This window comes from Fulmarus glacialis, unplaced genomic scaffold (genome assembly GCF_000690835.1).
Source record: "Fulmarus glacialis isolate BGI_N327 unplaced genomic scaffold, ASM69083v1 scaffold5309, whole genome shotgun sequence".
Taxonomy (NCBI): Eukaryota; Metazoa; Chordata; class Aves; order Procellariiformes; family Procellariidae; genus Fulmarus; species Fulmarus glacialis.
Window position 1 is genome coordinate 1 of NW_009235061.1, and position 24031 is coordinate 24031.

The window sequence follows — 24031 nt, forward strand, 5'->3', positions numbered from 1 at the left end:
GTGGCAAGATGGCTAGCAAAAGTAACAGCAAGTACCTCTGCAACATTTCTTTTGAAGACGGAACGAAAATAGCAGGCAGTAAATCACAGCTTTTTCATTTGAAAATCTCGAAGACTAGCATTCTTCTAACCCCATTTCTTTTAAGGCTGCCATTAGACACTCAATTGTCCTTTCTCTCAGAAGGCAGCCTCCCCCCTTCCTTCACCTGTTTAAATGCATTTTCCCAGCAGTAGTCAAGAATTGTGGCCTCGCGTAGAAGTGACAAGACACGTGCACGTGTCCAAAGTTCCTGGGCCAATGAGCCAAGACTTCTGCTGTCACAAGGCTGCGCTCAACAAAACCTGACAAAGCTGGTTTTGGAGCTACTCCCTCTTTATCCCTTTTGCCTGTTCATCAAGTTAGCCTGACATCAAATTTAGTCCAGCAACTTCGTAGAGGGAAATAATTTAAAAAACTTCAAGAGCAAGGAAATCAGCATTTTGATTAGAAGGGTCCACTGCGTGATGAGAGCCGAAGTACGTTCAGCCCTCCGCACCCCACAAGATAAATTAGTTGCGTATTTGATAGTTATCTGTGACAGCAGCAGGTAAAATAATGAAGCATGTGCACGTTTCCAGTAGTCATACACCTTACGCTTACTCGCAATTCAAAGAGGACAAAAATAATGAAAACATAAATGATAGCTGCAGGTAAAAGGCATGAACAGATGAAAGCCGTACCCAAAGACGTACCAAGTGGTGTAAACAGGCTCCGTCCCTGTATGCAACACAATCGGGTTTATGCAGTGGTTTTGGCCAGACCTTGATCTCCCGACATCAACGCTCCTGGTCTCACAGCTGCACCAACTTGAAAATGAAAGCTGAATCACCCTGTGATGTTTGCTCCCTCAACATAGGCTAGGAACAATACCGATCATTTAAAGAAATTAAAATATTTAGACAGACCAGGCTCTGGCGATTTAGACTATTCCAAGGTGGTGTCAAGCATGTATTTAGCTCAAGTAATGGCATTAAGTACTCCCCTGATTCAGCTTCTTGCTCAAGTTAAGCGCAACTCTGAACATACTTGCTTTCATGAATGAGCTTCGAAACCAAGTTAAGATTTCAGGTTACTGCTTATTTTAGCAAAAACGGCCTTACTTGGCCAAGATTCCCCCTCCCTTCCATGCTTTACTTGCAGCAACTGTATGATTTGTACAAAAAACCATTGAAAAATATGCAAAGTACAAATTACATACAAAACCCCACCACGTACTAGTCTAGAGAGTCATATTGAAATTTTTTTTTTTGTGAATTAGGGTTTATCTGAAACTGTCAGAGAACGTCAGCGACTGCAGAATTTAGACCAGCTCTGTTACAGAAGGTACAGAAGGGCTGGAAACCCTGTTGAGTCCACAACTCCTGTAAGCAGCACTCCCATTTACCCCTTTCCAGTCCAGCTGTTCAGACCATGTCAGGGAGAGCGCTGACAGGAGACATGAAGTAAAATATTATTCATACAACACACTGTGATGACAATCCAAAACCCATTTAATTATAGACACCATTCACTTTGTGCACTTTGCACCTGGCCCTCACCACCCATTAATTATCTATGACCATGGGTAGTGAGACATCAGATTTCCCATTTTTCACCCCTTCAAAGCACCACCAACAAAACACTTTCCCTTCACAAAGTGACTCTGAACATTCTGTGCATATTTTATAGCGAACATCATCAGAAGGATTACCAAACCAACTGGTCAGATTAATAAAATAATATTCTTAGTGGTGTATTACAAAAGAAATGCGCAAGAGTTCCTCCTAGCTCAAACTACAATACTTGGCATTAATGAAAATATTTGCATAAAGCACATTTTGCCATTTTCCAGTTAAAACAGGGTACCAGGAAACCTTAAGGCGAAACATTTCTTTTTCTGCAAAACAGGCTCTTAACAGTTGCTCCCTAACATAATGTGCACACAACAGCATATTGTCAATTTAAAAAAATATTTAATGCTGCCAAAAAGTATAAAAATACAATAAGAATGGCAGTACAAAACAAAATATTTCCTAATTTATTTCTTTTACATCTTTCTACATTAATACAGGCATTATAAAAACACAACACGGCAAATTATTTTGTTTTGCAAAGTAGCACGCTGCTGGTGGTCTTCATCCCCTCGATGCGGTTTACGCTGTAAACAGATAACTGAGGTCTTCTCGGTACTTAACAGACCTCACTTTTTGTTCCCGAAGAGGGGTTCATGTCTCGCTTTGCATGTCAATAATTTGCAGTTTATAGCTGCAGAATATTCACAAGTCTTGAAGGCTTAGGTGTCAGTCAGTCTCGGCCTGCGACATACAATGCAGAAGAAAGTCACCGATTCAGTACACAGTACGGGGAAAAAAAAAAAAAAGAGAAGCAAGAACAGACAGCGGGTTTGCAACTCACTATAAACACCAAACAGCTTCTCATGCACTCCCTGTAGCAACTACTGACTACTGTTTGCCTGTAGCAAGCACTCCTGGAAAGCCGCTGCTTTTTCAGAAGGTATTTCCATATTACAGTACAAGGCACATACTTGCTGGAGAGCTTCACGTACAGGTGTCAGCCCAGCAAGCCACTTACTGCTGCATTTAACCACAAGCACTGCAGAAGTCTTCTTGGGCCTTAGTGGGACTACAGAAGGCTGCATGTCAAAACACTACCACCACCTCTCACGGCGCTGCAGGCCAACCCTGGCACAGCGGCATGGAAATAAGCCTTTCTAGGCAAAGATTTCTTGTAGTGCAGAAGACATCCCAACACTGGACAGTCTGTTCTCAGGGGAGTAAGGCTCTCTACTCCCAGGAACACAGAAAAAGACCTTGGTGTTTATGGCACCAAGTAATAGCTACTACAAGTAAAATGCCTCTAAGTTCTGCAAGCACTACACTGACTCATAAAGCAGCTTTCTTTGACCAGCTACGACACATTAAAAAAATTCTTCCAAGTATTTATCCTTCCAATTTAAATAAAGACTCAGACAGAGATGCAATTTTGAACACATTTATTTTTCGTACATAAAAATGAAAGACTGACCTAAAACTTTGGGGGAAAACAAAAAAGCCCAGGAAGACTACTGTGCGTTACGACAACTTCGCAAATTTTGTCCTCTGACTTAGGCCACTTGGCCATGCAGAAGACTTCCTCTTTTGTCATCATTAATTTAGTTTCTTGTGCAGTCCTCAAGTGTCTCAGGTTTAACTATAATGCCAAAGAGCAAACTAAATAATTTGGTTAACATTCATAAAACTTAAAGCTAGCCAGGCTTTTTAACCGCCTGCACAATCCAATCACACATACATGCATACACATTTACACCTCTTCCCTTTCAGTGGGAAACGAACTGACATCAGTAAACCATTTTACTCAAGGTTTAACAGAATAAGCTAAGTTTCACTTGCAACATCTTACTTCCACAAAATAAATCTGTAAATTTTTTCAAATAGCTATTTCACACCAAATTCAATTATTTTACTTAATACATTTCAAGAAAAATACAGCCGTACCATCACTCTAAGTGGACTGTCCCTGCACCAAGAACATAAACAGAAAACCTAAAGGACTAATTCTGAATTTGCAAACCCCTTGCAATGGAGGTCAGCATGTTTGTTAGTGTTTTGTTGTTTTTTTTTTAATAAAAACATGCATGATTTGTACAGAAGTGTTCATCTGAGAGTCAAACATTGTTCAATCAAATTCAAAGAAGTCCACTATGCAGAAAATATTTTGACCAATGTATTTCCAGAACAGAGGGAAAAACCCAACACAGTAACACTTTGAATCAAGCATAACATCATTTTAGAAGCAGCACAGGACCAGCCAGCAGCTTGCCAGAAATTGGGGTGGGGGGGAGGCAGAAGAGGGGTCAGAAGGCACGCCCTTCATTTTTACTCTTTGTTTTAGCATTTCCTACAATAGACATCACTGGGATCGACAGTTCTTCATTTTGGCCTGTATTTGTTCCTATTTAACATCCAAGTTGTGCAAAACTGAGCCAAATTTAAATCCTACAGAATAACAAAGTATCACGAGGGCTCAGTTTGCAATAAAGAAAACACACCTCCCCCAGACTTTGGTTTTTAAGGATTACTGACAGACCAGGAAGAAGAATTTTATCCAAATTATCTCCTGGAATCCTAAGGGATCCTAAGGGATCTAACGTTTAATTTCCCTTCTATACCCATACTGTCATGGACAATTGACTGTACAAAATAGTTTTGTCCAAGACTTGTATTGGCTCATAGTCCTTAAATTATTAACAGTTAACACTCTCACAATACTTACATGGTCATGTAACCAAACCAAATTTTTACAGATCAGCTGCTGAATGTGCAAGTCCTGCTTTATTGCATCAAGAAGGTAATAGAGTGTGAGATGATGTAAGATGGTCCCGTCCCACCCTGCCCCACCTAGGAAAGAGGAATGCCTACTCAGGTTTGAGAGAACAAAAAAGCCAGGATTTAGAAGACGGAATCAGGAAAAAATTCAAGTGACAACTTGACAAGACACTGTTAGAGCTCAGTGTCTGTAGGATATTGGTGGCCCAGGAAATCTCTCTCATGCAAACAGAAAGGCAATAAATGACAGTATGATTTCAGTGAAGGTTTCACCTGCACTTTTTCCTTAGCTGCTTTTAAGTATTTAGAATAAAATCTGGAATATTTCTGTTATAAAAGCATAATTACATTGCATGTTTTTTCCCATAACCAAAATACCTTTTATAAGGCACACACGTTTACACCTTCTATCAGTTATAGCTGATACTGAAAAAACTGTCTTCGCAATTTAAAGGAAAAAAAAAAAAGGATCTTCTGCCAAGCCTCTTGTTACTAAACTGAAAGAGTTACTGTGGTTGTAACAATTATGAAATGTCTTAAAATACGTAAGCTGCCAGCCTATACCGTGTCACAGCAATCAGTAAGTCATTTTGCTATTAGAGCTGCATAGTTGGTCAGCAACGCCACAGGACAAATTACCTTGTTTTACTGACACACAGTTTCCCGAATTCAGAACTGTATGTTCTAAGAAACTACACTTGTTTTCCTTATCTGGACCCTTAAGCATTTGTTTACTATATAAACAGTGTAGTCCAAAATAGTATTAGCTATTGTGAAATGAGAATTTCAAAGAGTAAACTCAACTTAGTTTTGCGTAGTAAATGTCAGATTATTTGGGCGTCATGCCTGGTATGTTACTACTAAGCTTGAACATACTGGAAACCTTTCAAGTTAATTCCTTTGGATAAGGAGCAAAGTAATTATCTAGCTCTTTTAGTATTTTTCAGCAGTAAATCCAAGAAGTGCTTTACAAAAGGAGGAGTAGGGAGGAGGGGAAAAAAAAAAAAAAAAGAAAAAGAAAAAAAGAAACTGCCGCAAAACCCCCATATCCAACAGAAAACAACCAAGCTGGAAAATGGGAGGGAGAAAACACGACTTCTCTGAAGTCACCCAACAAGGCAATGCTTGAATAAATAAAATCCAGATTTCAAAGTGTAGTCCAATCCTACAAATTATTAGGTCTCAACTTGAATGACAGTAAGCTACATAAAGCCACATACAATCTCAGCATTCAGAGAGAATTTAAAGGACAGAAAGTGATTTGTGTTGAATTACTATTTAGAAAGTGTTATCGTCCAACTAATGGAAAGAGAGTGCTCAATAATTTTAAAGTGACTGTAGCATAGGTATTCCCAAAATATTAGTCATTAAGTGTTTTAAGTCATGCCTCTTTAATACAGTGCTGGGGAACCTGAAAAGCAATTCACAAAACTTTGTGAAGTTATGGAAGTGGCTCATACGGCTGAATATACTGGGTACGGGAGAATACTACCAACACTCATTTTCTATTACAACCACCCTTGCAAGTCCAACTATAGTTTTCTTCGATGCGCTTTCTACACCTATTACTGATGAAGGAATTTTATTCTTTCTAGCAATTAAAATCTATAACACACAAAACATTATGTTTCACATTTAATGGAATGTCAGAACTTTAACAATGTTGGCCTTCAAACAGTAGTTGAAGTCTGAATACATGAATCAACTTAACAGTATGCTTTTCAGTGGGGGCTAAGTTCTCAAAAGCCTTAAAAAAAAAAAAAAATCAAATTTCCAAGCCTTACTTAAATAATGAAAACTACAAAAAAATAAATAAGGAATGCAAATTAACAAAGTAGAAATTGGTAAGTGCTTCATCAGACCCCTAGCTGCTCATATCATAAATTTGAGAGTCAAAATATGGGGAATGGTTGCACTATTATTTTCATGCACAAATTATAATTACATTTAGTTTCAAAACCAAATTCTTTTTGGTCAGAAATTTGTACAAACTAGGTTTTTAAAAGTACAGTAACTACAAAAAGATTAAATATGCAATTATAAAATATATTTATCCTAGGTCATAAGAATATAAAATGTTTATGTTCATGTCACTAGTACATTACACATTACACACATTTAAGGATAACTTCTTTGCATTAATAATGTAAATGATACAACACTGTTTATTGCTTATGTCAGGCATGTAAATTTAAATCCAGACAGCCTTCAGTAGCTAAACCTCTGTGGTTCAGGGTTTGCTTAAGATCCAGTAGAACACCATTTTAAAAAGTGTATAAACAGTTGCAGCAAGTTTGTACCTGCTCGTTTCAACAAAAAAACATCAACTCTGTTGGGGGGCAGCAGTTCATTTCTGTAAGTACCTGCAGTGGAAAGTCCTGAGATGTTGACATGGGATCAAGTTTACATCACTTCTCTATCATATGTAACAGCCTGTACCCATTCCAGGTGTAAGGAGTTTACTGCTTAAAGTCACACCCCTAGTCATTAACTTGCAGCAAAATTAGCCGCTGGAGCAGACAGGCTTACTGTTTACTTACAAGGAATGTTCTTGAAAATACATTTTCCAGCAAGAATAAGCACCAACTAAAATCAGTGTACCAAACCCAATCTTAGTGAGAATAGGTTTCCAATATAACCACCTTTTTCTTTTTCTTTCAGTCTCATTTAGCTTCTGCTTCATCTGCTGCAGCTTCTGTGCTGTGTTAGCTTTTCTGTCCTCTCGCAGTCGTTTTCGGACAGTACTTAAAGGGAAAAAAAAAAAAAGGTAAATCTTAAACTGTAGAACAGGAAAAAAGGCTATTAAAATATTAAAACAAACCTCTTCCCAACACACTCCCAATAGTTAACCAACCAACCCAGTAGCATATGGCAGCAGTACGTAAAATCTAAACCAAGCAATCTTTATTCTGTTTTAACAACCTTGATGTGCACAGTTTCAGGTCAGTGAAGCCCCATGAAGTAAGTAAATGACACATGTAAAGATGTAAGTGGTGCTTGACCTATGTGTTGAACAGGGAACAGAATTAGCTTAATTACCTGAGCGTAGTCTTTCACCCCGGTCAGTGCCCCATTTGGGTGGCTGAGACTTTTTGCTTGGAGGCTGCTTTTATATGCAGTGTCAGGTACCATGTGCAAACATTCATAATATTTAAGTGTGTGCCTCCACTGCAGAGTTCACACTAGCCTCACTGGTGTATTGATCCTAACCTACTCATGTCTGCATGCAGATTTAATAGTATTCATCTTAGGCTGTAAACCACATCTTGATCAAGGACACAGGCTAAAAAAATCAGTGTGTTGTTACACTACCAGGGCCGCCTTGTAATTCTTGTCTCCAAAAGTATCCTCACAATCTCTAAGAAAGCATAACTCTGCCACAAAAAAACCCCACTTTGATTGTCCAAGTCCTAGCACACAAACACCATACACACCCATGCCCCCCCATCCTGCTTGTGAAGGGCTCCTTCACACACCTACAGAACCGCTGTCATTCTCTCTCAAAACACTCAAAGACATGGAAAGACAAACTCATCCGGGCATTCAGTAAGCCATCTGTTATTTCAGAATTCCAGTCTATCTCCACTGAACTGCTGCATCTCATCTCTGACTGCAGCCCTTTGGGACAGACACTGCACGGCTCGGCCCAATCCAGTCTGGTTTCTGGGTCTCTGGCTATGGATCCACACGCTACCCTCACGTGGGCAGGCCCAGGTGACACAGTGCCTCAAGGCACAGCAATTCGGATGGTAATTCCCAATACAGCAGCTCACAGCTGAGGCGTTACTACTCATGAAGCAGAGAAAGTTGAAAGACAAATTCGCATGCCACAGCTAACCCACAGAAATCTATTCACAGTGGTAGATGTAACATGAACAGAGGGTAACATATGGCTTCAATGACACAATTGCAATCATCATATAGAAAACAGTAGCCAATAACAACTTTGAGCTTCTGAAGTATCATATATTTCTCCAAACAGAAGTTAGCATTGTATTTAAAAATCAGTATCAAATTATTTTGGGCACTTTTAGGACCTAATTCACACTGCACAACAGAGTTCGCAGACAGTCTGTAGGAAAAGGCTTTCAAGCATGAGGTTTAGCTGCTTCAATTAGAGACCTTTGTTTTTCTTCTCTTGACCTTTAAACAATAGAGGCTTATTACAAGGAATAATTGAAGTTGTATTTAAAAAAAAAAAAATTAAATCAGACAGTTAAATACCGCCTGTCCTTTGCCTCTACTGAAGGAACATCTTGAAGGTATCTTATGGTAAGAAAAGCATACAATAATTCAGCCTCTCAAGAGAGCCTATCTGCCTTCTAAACGGTTTCCTCATTTTGCCTACCTTTCAATGTTTCCATCTGTGATATCCTGAACTTTAGCGGACAGGTCAGTATTTATTTTCTCCATTTGATCTTTATTCTCCAGGCATATGCTGTTCCCATTGTACTTCTCTGAGGTTATTTTGGTTGGGTGTGGAGGAGACTGCTCAGAACTTGGTGCTTGGTCCTCCTTAGAGAGCTCCTTCCACCTTTTCTGCAAACAAGGAGAACATATTTCAAACACTCCGCTAACGCTGAAAGCCCTCTTTGCCCAAGATGTCTTCCCACAGAAAAGTCACAGAAGTAGATTAAAGGAACTGCTAGATCAAGGAAAAAAGATAACAATTGCTAGATGAAGAAACAAGGTTAGATGAAGATGCATCTTCTCCAACAATGATCCCTTTTTGTATTTCTCCAGATGATGCTACTGTGAAGGTATGAGGCCACTAACTTCGGGGTTTGTATTGTCAACAGAGGCTCCACAATGAGAAAGCAACTTGTCTTGTATAGTCCTGCACTGTTCAGCACTTTCCATCTCCCTCTACAGGCCTACGCTGTGCAGTTACCTATCATGGCTCCAAAACACGGTAGGACCAAGAACTGCCTAAAAAGAGAGAACTGAAGAAATTTGCAACCCCAATGAAGAAGGGAAAGAAAAAAACAAAACAAAACAAAAAAAACACCACTATGCCAAAGTTGTGGTCTACTATTTCACCTAATGGTCCATTAGCCCAGAGATCTACTGCATCATAAAACAGATATTCACCTTGTTTTGAGAAGTAATCTGAAACGAGATGGAAGAAAAAATAAAAGATCAGAAGTAAAACTGGTTTGTTAGATCTCTGTCCTAATGGGTAACTGTCCTAATGATGACTCGTCCGAGGGCCTTCTGGCCACAAAATTTCATGCAGAAAAAAAACTAGAAAGGTAACAGGAAGGAAAAGAATCACCTCTAAAAACCAATCAGTTCTTTTCTCACACAAATCAGCCAGCCTGTAAAGATACAGAATATTTTTATTTAAAAAAAAAAAAATCTTTTATTTTTAAAAAAATCAGTTACTTCTAAAATGTCTATGATAAGAAAGATGAACTGAAAATTGACTCTTCACAAAACAAGTGTTAGATTCTCATCTGTCGAATGAATTCAAGACTGCTGGTCTAAACTAAGTATCAAACTCAGAGACTGATGTCAAAAAACCCCAGCTACTTATAAATTAACTGCTGGCGAAATAAGCTTTAACAATAAACTGACTCCTCCCTCACAGAGAAGCTTCCAGTATAGATCTAAAATTCACAAAGGGAGTCTTCATGCACAAGAGACTTCACTCTCAGCAGTTTTCTTTGTTTTCTGTTAAACAAACAAACAAACAACAACCAAAAAAAAAAAACCAAAAAAGATACAGCCACTAACAAATGGAAATCCACTTAGCAGCTCCATCTTACTGTCATGGAAAAAGGCCTTTTGGAAGACATGGTTGTGTCCGTAAGAGACTTACTGGCTAAGATAAATACTGATTCCATCTGGAGTGATAAGCCACACAGGAAGAACTGAAATCAGAGACAATTTTACTACTCTTGTCAAACAGAAGGAATTTCCCACCAAGAATTCTATTTTAAACACATAATAACAATAGCTCAAATGGTGGTAATTTTAAGTTTAAATATCTGTGACAAGGCTACATGAATGGCAGGACTGGTAAGATAATGTACAACTTGGAGCAGACAGACAAGGAGGATAGTGTTGCTAAATTACCTTTGCCTATTATAAATTACCATTTTATGATAGTACCTGCAACTTTACAAAAAAGAACAACAAAAATATATCTCAGGAACTGAAGTACTACACTGCGTCTTGTGAAATTATGTCTGGAAGAAACAGAGAAGTGATGGAGTTTGATTTAAGAAATACAATTGTCCTTAAAATTATAACCAAAATGCCTGTGTAAGGGAGCTAAGACTTAGGGCCTGTATTGCCTCTTGGAATGAATGGACTCAACAGAAAAGCACATTAAGATGTTCAGTTGACAGAATCAGGTGAATGTCAGATAGTTTTTGGATTCACAAATTTCACTACAAAATTTTAATATTCTTGTTCTCTGTCTGCAAAACACATCTACGGATCTAAGGAATTCAACCTTCTTTGTCCTTTCAAAGCCACAAACTTGTTTTCCAGAGACCATTCATTTCAACAGATTTTTCTGAAAGAGTGATACTAAGTTATTCTACTATGTTGTTGAAGCAATATTAACTTATCTTTATTACAAAGGAATTCTATAGAAATGAAAACTTCGATCTTGTTCCACCTCACCCATTTTACATAGTGCAGTGCTGTAGTATAATTAGGAAGCAAGTAATTGTTTCAGCTACAGCACCATGCAGCAGCACACCAACCACACACAGGGCTTCAGGGCAACCTAGGTGAGTGTATGTGCCTTCCTTTCAGTCACAGGTGGAAATCCCAGAGGTGCTAAATAAGGGGAAGAGACTCCTCACCCCCTGATACAAGTTGCAGTTGCAGGCACTAGCTGGGAGCAAGTAAAGGTTCAAGTGTACGTTCCGTTTGTCTGCACAGTTTACTGACTTCCGAAATCCATGGAGATGTCAGAGATGAACATTTGGGTAATGTTATATTAGGCATGTGTTCAATGACTTCACGCCCTCCCCCATCACTAGCAGAGAGAAGGAAACACCTCTCACACTCTGGACAGTACCACTGTTCCCTATGGGGGGGGAAAAATGATCTAGCTGACCTTGAAAGGAGAAATACTCCTATTAAGTACTGCCAATTGATTTTCTGCACATGACCCTGAGGCCTAAAGAGAAAGCACCAGGACAACTGCCTGCACTACAGAAAACACTGGTTTAGGAAAGCTCATCTGAACAACCATAACAAGGAAAAGAAAAAAAGAACAAATGAGAAGTGTGCCTTCTTCGGCATTCTCTTAGTATGAAGAAATAACACAGTTAATAACTGACAAGCAGTATTCCCTTGCATCCAGAAACAAGAAATCCTGTGATCTAGATGGGTAAGCATGGGATCCAGACTTGCTCAGAGTTTGGAGCATGGCTTTTTAAAAAACAAAGCAGAAAAATTGTTAGAGAGAGGAATACACTCATACCACCAGAAACAGCTTCCAGAAAATAAAGAGACTAAATTGCTGTGTTAGGATGAATCATGAGTCTTCTAGGCACAGGTGTCAGACTAGCAGTACACTTCCTAGGTGTTGATTAGTAGTTGTGCAAAATTATTTCTTTATTAACATAGCAAGTCAAGAAACATTTGTCAAAGAGAAGAATCTGACAACTACCAGAACCACAGAAAAGAGGAAACATGTTTTAGTTTATCTGTTTCATTCATGATTTTAAGAGATCAACAAAATAAAAAAGCCCTAGCATACGAAAACAGAATTAAGTCTGTTTCGCAGCCTCTCCTCCCAGTCCTCCCTCCCACCTAGCCCCAGCCATTTAAAATACCTGTAGCTAGTTACGTCTGCAAGCCACACCGATAAAATAGTGAGATTTGGTAATCTGTTCACCCCAAAACTCATTATATTCAGTTAGAGTGTGCTAACTGTAACACAAATCTTAAAGGAGATATATATATATAAAAAAGCAACATTATTAATAAACCTGATACGTAGCATCAGGCAACTTTATTGTCAGGAAAACATTTAGCAAAAAATCAAGAAATCCTAAAAAGATCCTTGCTATCTTTTCAAAGGGATACTGGGCATTACTTTTGCTTTTCAGTATTGAAGATACTGATTTAACCTTCTTTTTTTTTTAAAAAAAACATTAGTACAGAGAAGTTATTTTTATACTTTATCTAAGAGGGGACAAATACATAGGATTAAAAGTTTAGCTGATAGAAGGCGCTGATCAGATACCCTCTAATACCTTCGAGGCATCTATTGAAAACGGCAAATTATTTAAATCCTACAAAGTTACATGTTTTAAAATAGTTCGGAGCTCATTCTCGTCTCCTGTTTATGTGTAAATACACAGAGCTAAACATTTACCTGTATAGTTGAATCCCCCATTATAAATTTTGCTCCTTCTATTACAGCCATATATGAAAATCTTAGTTGATCAGGAGTCTGAATAAGTCCCATTCGGTATTTTCTCATATCCAGTAATACCTTCTTGATATCTACAGAAAATGGGTCTTTTTTCTCCATCTGTAAAGAAAGTTACATCGAAAGCATCATTGCTACTGATAAAGAGAGACAACATATAAAAAATAATTACATGTAAAAATGAGTCATAAAATTAAATCTAAAAATTAATTTCTTCATATTATGTTTCTATTAGTTATATATGAAATTAACATCTCAAATGATTTCTAAATTGTTTTTACAGGAAAAAAGTTAACCATCTAATGAAAGCTCATTATGAACAAATCAATGATCATGTATTAACCAAATAAATCAGTACCCTAATATCAAATCTTACGCTTGATTTTATTCAGGCATGTATTTGTACTTTGAAATAGGACTATAAGAATCAGAACCATAAAGCAGTATTTTCTACTGCTTCTGAATGGAACAGCAATTTGGAATGACTGAATGTGGCAGAAGTTTCCTTATTTAAAGCAGAATCCCTAATCCAAGCAATGCACACACTTGTCCCCACACTACATTCATGGGGTGTTTTTAACCACATATCTGCAATTCTTGCAATATTCACTTTAATTCATCTAATATTAAAGTATACTTGCATCAAAATATACATCTATTTTTTTCAAAATGCAGGGAAAAAAAAACCTGAAGAAAAAAATAAAAAACAAATTGAGAGGACCTAACCAAACCAGAAGATAAGTGTCTTATAATTCAAATGAAATCCTATTTCGCCTAACCCTGTACTGTACTTCTCACTATTACCAAGCACAGCCCAAGACAAAAAGTCTGTGTCTGGACTTTAAAATCCAACAAAAATTTAAAGAGATTTTAAATATTATTTAACATTTAAAGTTCACTCAAGTCATGAGCAATTATAGATGATGCAGTTCAGTGAGTAAGCAAAAAACATACTCATTCATGTGCTACTTCAACTGGCTACCAAGCCCCACCTCCCAGAGGGCTGCACAGCTAGGGAAATTCTGCACCATCCTCCATTACACACTGCAGGAGATCCAGGGGCATGCCTGAGTTCTCGTCCTAGTTCAGATACCAATTTTCTGCAACCTTAAGAAAAGGGGCCTGTCAGACTTGCAAGATATTCCATGTTTAGAGAAAAAGACTTATATATTCAGTTGTCTCAATATATATTCACAAGCCTAACTCTGAAGGGGGGGGAGGGAGGGGAGCGGGCGGGAAGAGTATGATGTCTTAATTAAAGTTTTCACTGGCTTGTCATTAACTTAAATGCTTTTAAAGCCTTCTGACCAAAAAGCCTATATTGGGAAGACAGGCAGGGTGTCAGGAGAAGGAAAGGGGTGGCAGAGAAAACAACCACTTACCAGAACAAGACAAGTATCTACTAATGAAAACGTGCCGGAACGTCCTATCCCTGCACTGCAGTGAACTACTGCAGGTCCATGTTCAGGGCTTAGTGAACCAGACTCTCTGACTTTGAACAGGAAGTTCAGGAATGAAGCGGGGGATTCAGGAACTCCAAAGTCTGGCCATGTAGTATAATGAAAATGAAAGATCATCCTGGACTCACCACTCTAGAAGTGAAAACAAATAAACAATACAACTAGAAAGTATTCTACTTTTGTTTAGTTAGCACACATTTCCCCAATCTAAATCAATAGCTATTTTCTATTTTAAACCTCCCATTTAGACAAACAATCCAACAACCTGCTTCAAGTTGGATGACAACAACAGTGCAACTTGAAGCAGTTTTTCATCCAAGTTGGTAGTTTCCCCCTTTGCAATGATTGCCATACACATTTTTTTTCTTCTTCTCAAACTTCCAATATTGTATTTGGTACTACTTGCCTCCAAACATTCTTCTTTTTCTACCATTAATGCAGCTTAATGGCTGACAGCCGTTATTAGACTGCATTAACAGGACTGAAAAAGATACCCGTCAGCATTGTAAGCACTCTCCACTCCTGCTCAGAGCAAGTTTTAATATCAAGAGGTATTACATCTCCTTTATACTAACCACACTACTGAGAGGAGCAGGAAGCTTTACGGAAAAGGCCTACAAGAGCCCACATAGCAGGATGTCTAGCAAGACTTCTGTAGGATGTGTTTGTTCTTTCTAAGTAAGAAAGAAGGATTCCAAAACCATGCAATTGTTTTAGAACCATGCAGCTCCTCTCCTAACATGACCAACTAACTGCGAGTATTGAAAGAACAGCAAGAAAGTATTTATATATCTGAAAAGCTTTGATGACAAATTTGCATTGTATCTTTATGGAACTCACTTCAGACCTGCTGTTAAATGCTACTCCTTGCTTTCTTTCCTTTCTTGCTACAGTGATTTTGAGACAACTTGGTCACTGATTTAGCTCAGGAATTTTAGAAAGGTTCAGTTATTTTTATCCTCCCTCCATTTCACCTTATTTTCCACATAGATTGAAACTTACATAAACCTCTACAAAAATATCAATGTATTCCAGAAAAACTATTTTTCTTGTTCGGCAAATAAAAAATATAGCTATGAAATGAAAATAAATTCTACTGTTCACTTCCTGCTCAGTCTGTTTCAACTTCTTATGAGGGACAACTTAGGAAACTCCTTTGTGAAACTAAAATAATCCAGTTCATGGTTACCACAGTAACAAAAATACTCTCCTATTTTTGTCTTTTGCCTTCAATGCCTGATACTGCAAGACTGCCAATACTTTCACAGAAAACAGTGGGTATTAACCTGACTCAAGTCACTCTCAAATACACTCTCAAATACAGTTATCTTCCAGGAATATTTTGTCTTTTGGCTAAGAGCTCGACAAGGACAACAGAGTCTGATCCATCATATTGGGAAAATGAGTACACAGTAAGATTTCAAAGAGGGGAGGGGAAAATCTACCAAAGCCTAAATTGTATAAATACACTTTCTTATTTGCCTGAAGCAAAGCATTAAAAAAGAGTTTGAATTTTCAACTGAGATCTTCTTACTGGTCTTCTGTACCTAGTTTTTCAACTAGTGAGTTAACTCACTAATCAACTGAAATGACCCATTTGTTTAAAAATCATGAAGGAGATACATTTTTTAATAAGAAAACTGGAAATTATTGGATTTTAAAGAAGATAACACTCTTAAGCAATTTCCTCTATTTCTAATAAAAATAACTCATCAGTTTAAAAACAAAATTAAGAGGAAAACTGTAGAGATGAGCTAAATGCATTTACTAGGTAAAGCAAAAGTTAAAGTTGTTTCTTGCGAATGTAGATGATCCTTTGAAGCGGTAATTGGTACTCTCCCCCTCCCCCTCAAGATTCTTAAATAGCATTCCAGATGAAAGCCTCCCTTATACCTCAAGAAGGCAAAAATGCTCGTCTATAGAAAACAAAGGTGATCTGCAGGTTGGGTTTTTTTTCCCCCAAATCCCATACTGTAACAAACACTAGCATTCTCCTCCTAAAAAAAAAAAAAAATCGGTAGTGCTTCAAGTACATGGCCAAGTGTCACCCTGCTCATACACTAACCTGGAAACAGGTATTTCTAAAGGAAAGATTAGTCAGTGCTGTTGTACGTCTCTTTCAGCTCTAACCCACAGAATTACTTTTTTCTCCCTCCCCGTACTGTACGAAGGCCTTATCCATCCAACAATTTTCCATCACTTCAGCTCATTTTAAAAATACCTGTCTCTTCATCTTTCTCCGCGAGTTCCACTTCAGAGCACCAAAACGGACTGGTCTTCTTTGAACTTGCAGTTTCTAATCGTACAGCCAAATCCCATTTGAGTATTTGAAATCTCCCACATTTTCTCTCTTAAACAGAATGGCTCTTTCAAGTGGTGCTTGCAGTCAAGCTGTACAGCTGAAATACTGTCTTTGTGTGAATATCCGTACCACCCTTTCCTAAAGAACTCCCCCTGTCACTGAGCCATACACCACAGCCATCACTTACGTGAAGTGATGCAGGACTATAATGAGAAAAGGTTTGGCTTGCCAAAGATTCACAACTGTTCATGGACAGAAATTCAATTTTAAAGAACAACTAATTTTACTAAAAGTGTTATCAGGAAACTAGATATTCTTTTAAAGAAAAAAAGCTGGACTTCAAGACTCAAGCAGTAATATAAGACTTTATATATGTTGTACACAGGGAACACATTTCTGCATGATAACCGAAAACCAGCTTATTCTATGGTAACCGCAACATATTCTTCCAAGATGTATTCCCTACGACTAGCTACCGAAAAAAAAAAAATTTAAAAATCCTTGAATAATCACAGGACAACTTTTAAACAAACAACTTTTCAAGAAAATGTGTCAAAGCATTCTAGCAAAAGTTTCACGAACTACTGGGATAAGCTTTCAGTAAATAACCAACATAGCTAAAACTCAGAAAGTTATCACCACGCTGTGCAGTTCTCCACTAACTGCTGGCAACACTAAGAGCATAATCAAAGGATGATCAAACCACAAGGTTACAAGTAGACATCCACACTAGGACTTGAGCAGAAAAATAACATAATGCCATTAGACTAACTTTCATCAAAACAAGCCTTGTCATAACCTTTTTACAGTGACTATCCAATCACTCAAAACAAAAGGGTACAAAAATCTTAGAATAACTTTACGTTGTTTAGTCACCTGGGAGAATGAACATGAATAAAGTATTACCAAAATGCTCAAAGGAATTTGACACCTTCAGCATCAAGTAAAACAGGTGAAGACAGAAAAATGCTAGTCTGTCAAATCCCACACACTCCTTATAAAAGCCTTAATTTCATAGTTTAAGGGCTACTGAAATAGTCTACTGTATGAAGGCGTAAAATACACCTGCAACCTCATAGTGGTCCTGTATTTAGCGATCATGCCTTAAGTGCATTAACAACTAATTTGATCATATAAAAATGAGAAGGCAAGCTGTAAGGGCAATATCCTAAGCACTGAAATTCAAAATCTTAAATCAACTTTTACCACCTTCTCTTCTATTTGTTCATTCTAATGCTTGGCAAAATGGTTTTCAAAATGTACATAAAAATCGCAGTGAAGATAATGGAGCCAAATAATCCTCACAAGCATTCCGGATTTTTTTTAATAACTAGTGCATATCCTGTAAGTCAACATGGTAATAGGTATTGAGTCTGCAAAACACTTGACATTCAAGTGAGTCTGGGTTCTCCTTTCCTGTTAAGACACCTCAGTATTGTTTCTGTGGTCATGAAGACCAAAATTAATACCTGTTGCAGTTTGTCAAAGTGATATAAGGATGCCCCACAAGTTTAAAAGCAAATGTTTGCCATGTTTCAGAAATCCCTTCAAAACACTATAGCAATTACATACACATCCATATACAAAGATACCACAAGATCCCAGAACATCACCTGCCATTACATTGCTTGCCTCCATAAACAAAGTATCTTCTCAGTAGATTTAGAATTTTGGACATTGGAAACTAGCAGCAAAGCAAATCTTACCCTCTTGAATTACACTGGCACTTTCTGGTTCATCCACTGGATCAGACAGTGAGGGCCACTAAGGAGTCTTGCGTCACCTTCATCTGACAGCAATGGCCACACAGAGACTTGGCATTAAGTTGAGAATCCATTTTGCTAATGGGTTTTTCCAAATATTTGCTATTTGCAGAGGACTCAAGATTCCACTTGGGGTTTATTAATGGACCTTACTCTAAAGTATCATACCACCAGTGTCACATCCAATCTAGTTCATTTCTTCTAGTCCTTTCTCCTCCAGCAAATATTTTCTTTGCAAACCTCTCCTTCAGCTGCTTTATTCTTATTTCTAGGAACCCAGTCTGAGATACATTCATCAAGGCTCCTCCAGCAATTTCAATTCCTTTCCCTGCTCCATTTCCTCACCCAGTCAATCCCTGGTTTCACTCAAGTACCAATGCTCATTTGCCCTCCCATAGCTTCCTTGAATTCCCCAGCACCAAGCTAGTGGGGTTTTGCTTATAAGCATTCATTATGTGTCACACTATATCCTTCTCCAAGCTATCTGGGTTGCGACACCAGAAATTATTGAAAACACAGGTTTTCTTTCTCTGAAGACCAGTATTTATACTTGTGACAAGGAAAGCTAAAAACAGCAATAAAGAATAATATAAAAAAACCATATTAAACACAAGGTGGAGTCTTCCAGAAGTTAGCTGTCAGCGTCTAACAATTCTCCCATAATATCATCACAAAACTTGGCAACACCATCCAATAAGGTTATTTTACAGATTGAACAAAAGGCTCTTGTAAACACCTAACTATCACTTCTCCAGTATACTGGAAGACTGCTTCAAATCACAAACACGCAATAGCTTCACACATAAATGATTATGAATTTTTAACATGAGCACAGCATTTTCCTTCTACTCTCATTTTCCAACAGAGGCAAGGGTTTGTGGAAGCCTTCACAGTCAGTCTTTCCTCAAGGAGAGTTCTGAACCTGAGCAATTACAGCAGAAAGCAGCAGTCAACTTTCAGAAGAGCTGACAATTAACACCAACAAAACGATGGAGGATACACCATGAACCATGGTGGAAAGGCAGCTTCAAATTTCTATATTCTAAAATGCAGACTGGGTCAGGCAAAAAATAAGGAAGTGCCACAATAAGCAACAGCAAGACAAAGCACACTAGAAACATTTTCAAAACTTTTGGAAAGATACCAATAAACACCACCTCCTTTCCAAAGCTTTATTGGACTACACTAGCCACAACAGCAAAAACAAATGTTTGCCTAGAACAGATATAAACAAATCAAACCACCAAATGCCTTGGTAGAATCCTAAAAACCAAACATTGCCCCCCTCCCCAAACCCCACTGGTACTTCTAACTGCTCTTTAGCAAAACAAAACAAAAACACCACCAACAAAACCAAACAAATATTCAGAGGTTGTTTCATTGGTAAGAACATTAAACAATTTTACTTTTTTTTTTTACTACAACTTTACTCTTCAGACATATGTATTTTGCTTATGTATTAGAGAGATTTGTTGCAGTAACACAAATTTACTTGAGTTCAGAATGGTTGTATTATAAAGACAATTCTAGTTCTCTCTGTTTTCAAGGAAATACTAAAATTTCTTAAGTATTCTTGGAATTCAGAGTATATTTTGTTTGTGAGTCATCTTATATTCCAGGTGTCAACTGGCTAAATGTCTTATTAGTCTGCCTCCACCAAAGTCCCCTCCAGAATAACTCATATAAACATAGTTAAGCTCACATTTCAAGTTAATGTGAATTCTCAGTTCCCACAAGTTTTATGCTATAATTATCAAATTCTTACAGAAGGCTGCACTTAACATTCGCAGTGTTATTCTAGAAATATGTAGTTTTTCTGTTTCAGTAACCAAGTACATTCTACTTCTTGTAGCGGTTTTATATAAAAAATATTCTTTGGAGTTGGTATTTGTGGAGCCTTATGGGAGTGCTAGGGCAGTAAGTTTGCGAAGTATTTGTGAAACTGAGTTACATGACATACAAGAAACTCTGTACAGCACTGATGGGCCTGCATTACCAGTCCAAAGCAAACCCAGAAATTTAAGTGCTCAATAGCTCCAACTCAAAAGTCTACTATAGTATACGTTGTGCTGTTCCTCAAGGGATTTCTGCATTTTCCAGCTAATGTTGTGTCCAAACATACACGTATCATGAAAACTGCATCCTTTGAAAATAGGAAGTTTAAGATTAGGGACCTACGACAGCCAGACAATTCCATGAAAAAGCCTTTTCAGTAGTTAGGAAAACTTGCCTCAGTTTTCCAAAAAGGAAAGTTATTCTTTCTCAGGCTCTAGCTTGCAAGCACTACTCCTATTCTCTTGACCTTTGCTGTCAATAAACAAACAACTGAACAGAAATTCTTCAGGTCAGTAGGATGGAATTTCATAAAGCTCTTCTTACATTGAATAGATCAAGGAACAACATGCCAAGTTTTATCATGTTGATCTCGTGAGGGAGGTTTCGAATTAACAAACATTGTCTCGAAGTAACATTAATAATTACTATAAATTCAAATAATTTTGACCAAACATATCAATGTTTAGTTGTATAAAACAACATGCAAAGGAACATCTTCAAGCTTTCCTTTCCCAAATCCACTGACAAGACAACCTTGAATAAAACTTGCCATACTAGCACTTTCATTTAATATAAGGCAAGGTTCATAGGGAGAGAGAATATCTTACAAGACATAGCTGGAACAAACAGACAAGCTCTTCAATCCTGTCTTCAGCTCTGAAACAGAAGCAGCAAATTCCAACCCAAGCTCAGGCCAGGAACAATTTTTTTGAGCTTAACTTGATTAAATTGTCAAAGTGCTTAACTTTTAAGAGAAAAGGATGGTTGGTCCTGTGGAGCAAAAGGGGAGGTAAGCAAGAGGAGATAAAGTTACCTATCTACAGGTGGTAATCGCCCCTCCCCCAAAAAACTTAGACAGCTGGACTGAATTATACGGAAAACTAAAATTCCATTAAAAAACAGTAATTAGAGTCTGATTTCTGATATTCAAAAGAAATCAGAAATTTCAACTCCTAGGTGCCTCCTTTTAGGGTATTTCTTACAGGTCCTCTTAGAATCGCCACTACCATCAATTACAATTCAGCATGTTAAGGTACTGCCAAATGGAAAATGTAAGTATAAAAATGCTGAAGCTGTTATCTCTTTTAATGTATAGATTAATTCAGCTCTAACTCACTTGCTTCTATGCCACACATACATCTTCAACATTATAAGAAGCAAAGTGCAGTAAAATTTTCAGTGTACAAGCTTAATCAAATCTCTAGTGACAATATGCTAAATGGTTTTCATTATATACTTAAGCCCAGGAATATGAGCTATACAGACTGAGAAAAGCTTACGTTGATATTTTCTAATTGCAGTAGATGTACTGTGTAATAGGATTTGACGTCTTCAGATACTAGCCTCACACGGAAACCTGTTTCACTGAATGTCATAACTTCCTCTTCTTTTGTTGGCCAGTATTGTGCACACTTCACCTAATTTATTTTTTTTAAAAAAGGAGAAAAAAAGAAGAAAAGAAAAGAAAATTCTGGTTAAGTATCCTAGTATCTTGGGCTTTGCATGAACAGATTCTGAGACCCCACTATTCAACATAGTAGACTCAAGTATCTGCTCCCAGTTTGAAGAATTCTCAAAGTCCATAACGTTTACAGCCAAGTTACTACAACTGTTTCAATGGCTATTATGCATTCCATCTTTATCTGTTTATGCTTTCTTTCATCGCAGGGCTAGCATGTTTTGAGATATACCTTAACCCTTCTGCCTCTCCCCCCTCTAGTTCTCTACAGTGAACAGAGATCTTTACTCAGCTCTTTCAACAACATTCCCCCCCTCCATTTCTGATGTGCACACCTGCACATTTACATAACTGTTGTAACACATCCAGTTTTCCCAAGGTTTGCTGTCTACTGGAAGATTCTAGTGAAACAAAAGAATGAACTAACAAAACAATGCAAAACTGTCCCTTGTCCTTTATTCCTCTTGCCCTGCACTCGAACTTTCTGTAGGAAAATTTTTGCATAAGAAAATAAGCGACTTTTTAATGGAGTAGTCAAATCTTTTTCCCTAACAAATCTACTCTGAAGAAAAACCATAAACCTCAAATGACATGCATTTATAACCAAAATCCACAGTGGTTTTAAGCACATTAGCAGAAAAACATCATAACAGAAGATTCTGTGTATTCTGCATGTATACCACCAGCTGGTGGTGGTATAAGCTTTTTGTACTAGAACTAGACCAGTTTGACAGTTGCTGGGCAGCAGCTTGTCTTCACTGTTACAAACAATTAAGATCACTATATAACAAATATACTACTCTGTTAGATTTAGAAGAAATAATATAAAGATACTTTAATTCAAACTTGTTTTCCCACCTTCCATTTTGTTCTAGAGCATCTTACACTGCTTCTACTCCATCTTATTTCTATCTGTACATCCTCCTTTCTCAGGATGTTACTTTCACCCTTCTGGATGTATATTTATTAGATGCTGTTTTCACCAAACTGAATTTTTTCTATCTCCATCACTTTAATGTTATATTAAATACATGTTATGCTGTACACCAGTGAGAAAGTCTGTTAGTTCTTTTAACATACCAATCAAACATTGTTCAACTGTATTAAAATTATGTGGCTTACTTTACAACTTTAGGCCTAATATTACTTACCGATTCTTTTTCGACAATTCTGTTCAGCATGACAACTGCTTTGGTTTGTTGTTGCCATACCATTAGCCAAAAATGACAACATGTATTAGGTAGTGGACCCTGTGTAGTAAAGAAAAAAAAACGGGTGGGAGAATGTATAGGCAAAGCAGTGTTTGAACACAGTCAATAGTTCACTGTGTGAAACAGGAAAACTCTTCCTCTGAAAAGTTTAAACAAATTATTAATAGAATAATAGAAATGACAGGCAAGAAAGTAACCACGCTGCACAGATCATTCCAGTACTTAAAAGTTAAAAAAAAAACAAAACAAAAAAACCCCCACAAAACCCAAAAAAACAGAAAAACAAACAACAAAACAGTAAGAACTCAGGGAAGGGATGTTTCAGTTCAGGCATCAATTCTATTGTGCCATTAGAAGAAAAGCTACTGTGGGCATGCTCAGAAGGTAGAAGATGAAATAAGGGGTAAAAGTATTGTTGCAACCTATTTCCAAAAGAACTGAAGAAAAGAGCAAGAAATATTTGAAAAGCTTTACATGCAGTAAACTATTCATACTTAAATATTCCCTTTAGCTTTTTCTTAAAATATAAAATAATGTGTTCACAACTAGATCAAACAGGCAGTTAGTACGAGATATTTGTAACTCTGAGACAAGGAACCATCCAAATACAAATTACGACTGTACAAATCCCCCTCTCCCAGATTCTCAATTCCTGTAATAACCTAGTAATTGGTACTACTTACCTGTGTTAAAATATAGTATCTCTGGGCTTCTTCTATGACCACTTGGCTGGCATTGATATAGTCATTCTCAGCGTTCTGCAATTTTACACGACTATGGTCATCTAAAATTCAAAGAAAATTAAGAATTAATGATGCATCCATCTTGATGAATACTCTCTAACAGGCAAGTTTAGGTCTGACAAGCAATCAGAAATAAATTCTGCAGTACTAACCAAACGGCAAACTACAAATATACGTGAAACTAATTTCTCATGTAACTTTGACAACTGCCCTTCTCATTCTCCCCTCAGCATTCCATCAGAGTAATTTCAGGCAGCTATTAATAGAAGCAGC

At 37.5% G+C, this 24031-nt stretch overlaps 1 protein-coding gene across 1 annotated transcript in view; it reads right to left on the reverse strand.

Moving 5' to 3' along the window:
* Positions 1-1971: 1971 nt before the first annotated feature.
* Positions 1972-24031, reverse strand: part of PTPN2 (protein tyrosine phosphatase, non-receptor type 2) — a gene marked incomplete at its 5' end in the record, with an annotated part of 32312 nt that continues 10252 nt past the window's right edge. The window contains 8 exons of the mRNA XM_009585853.1: positions 1972-2333; positions 7007-7108; positions 8713-8903; positions 12709-12867; positions 14148-14357; positions 21626-21763; positions 22956-23054; positions 23699-23799. Coding sequence (XP_009584148.1) covers positions 2312-2333; positions 7007-7108; positions 8713-8903; positions 12709-12867; positions 14148-14357; positions 21626-21763; positions 22956-23054; positions 23699-23799 — 1022 coding nt within the window. The remainder of the gene's footprint in view (positions 2334-7006; positions 7109-8712; positions 8904-12708; positions 12868-14147; positions 14358-21625; positions 21764-22955; positions 23055-23698; positions 23800-24031) is intronic.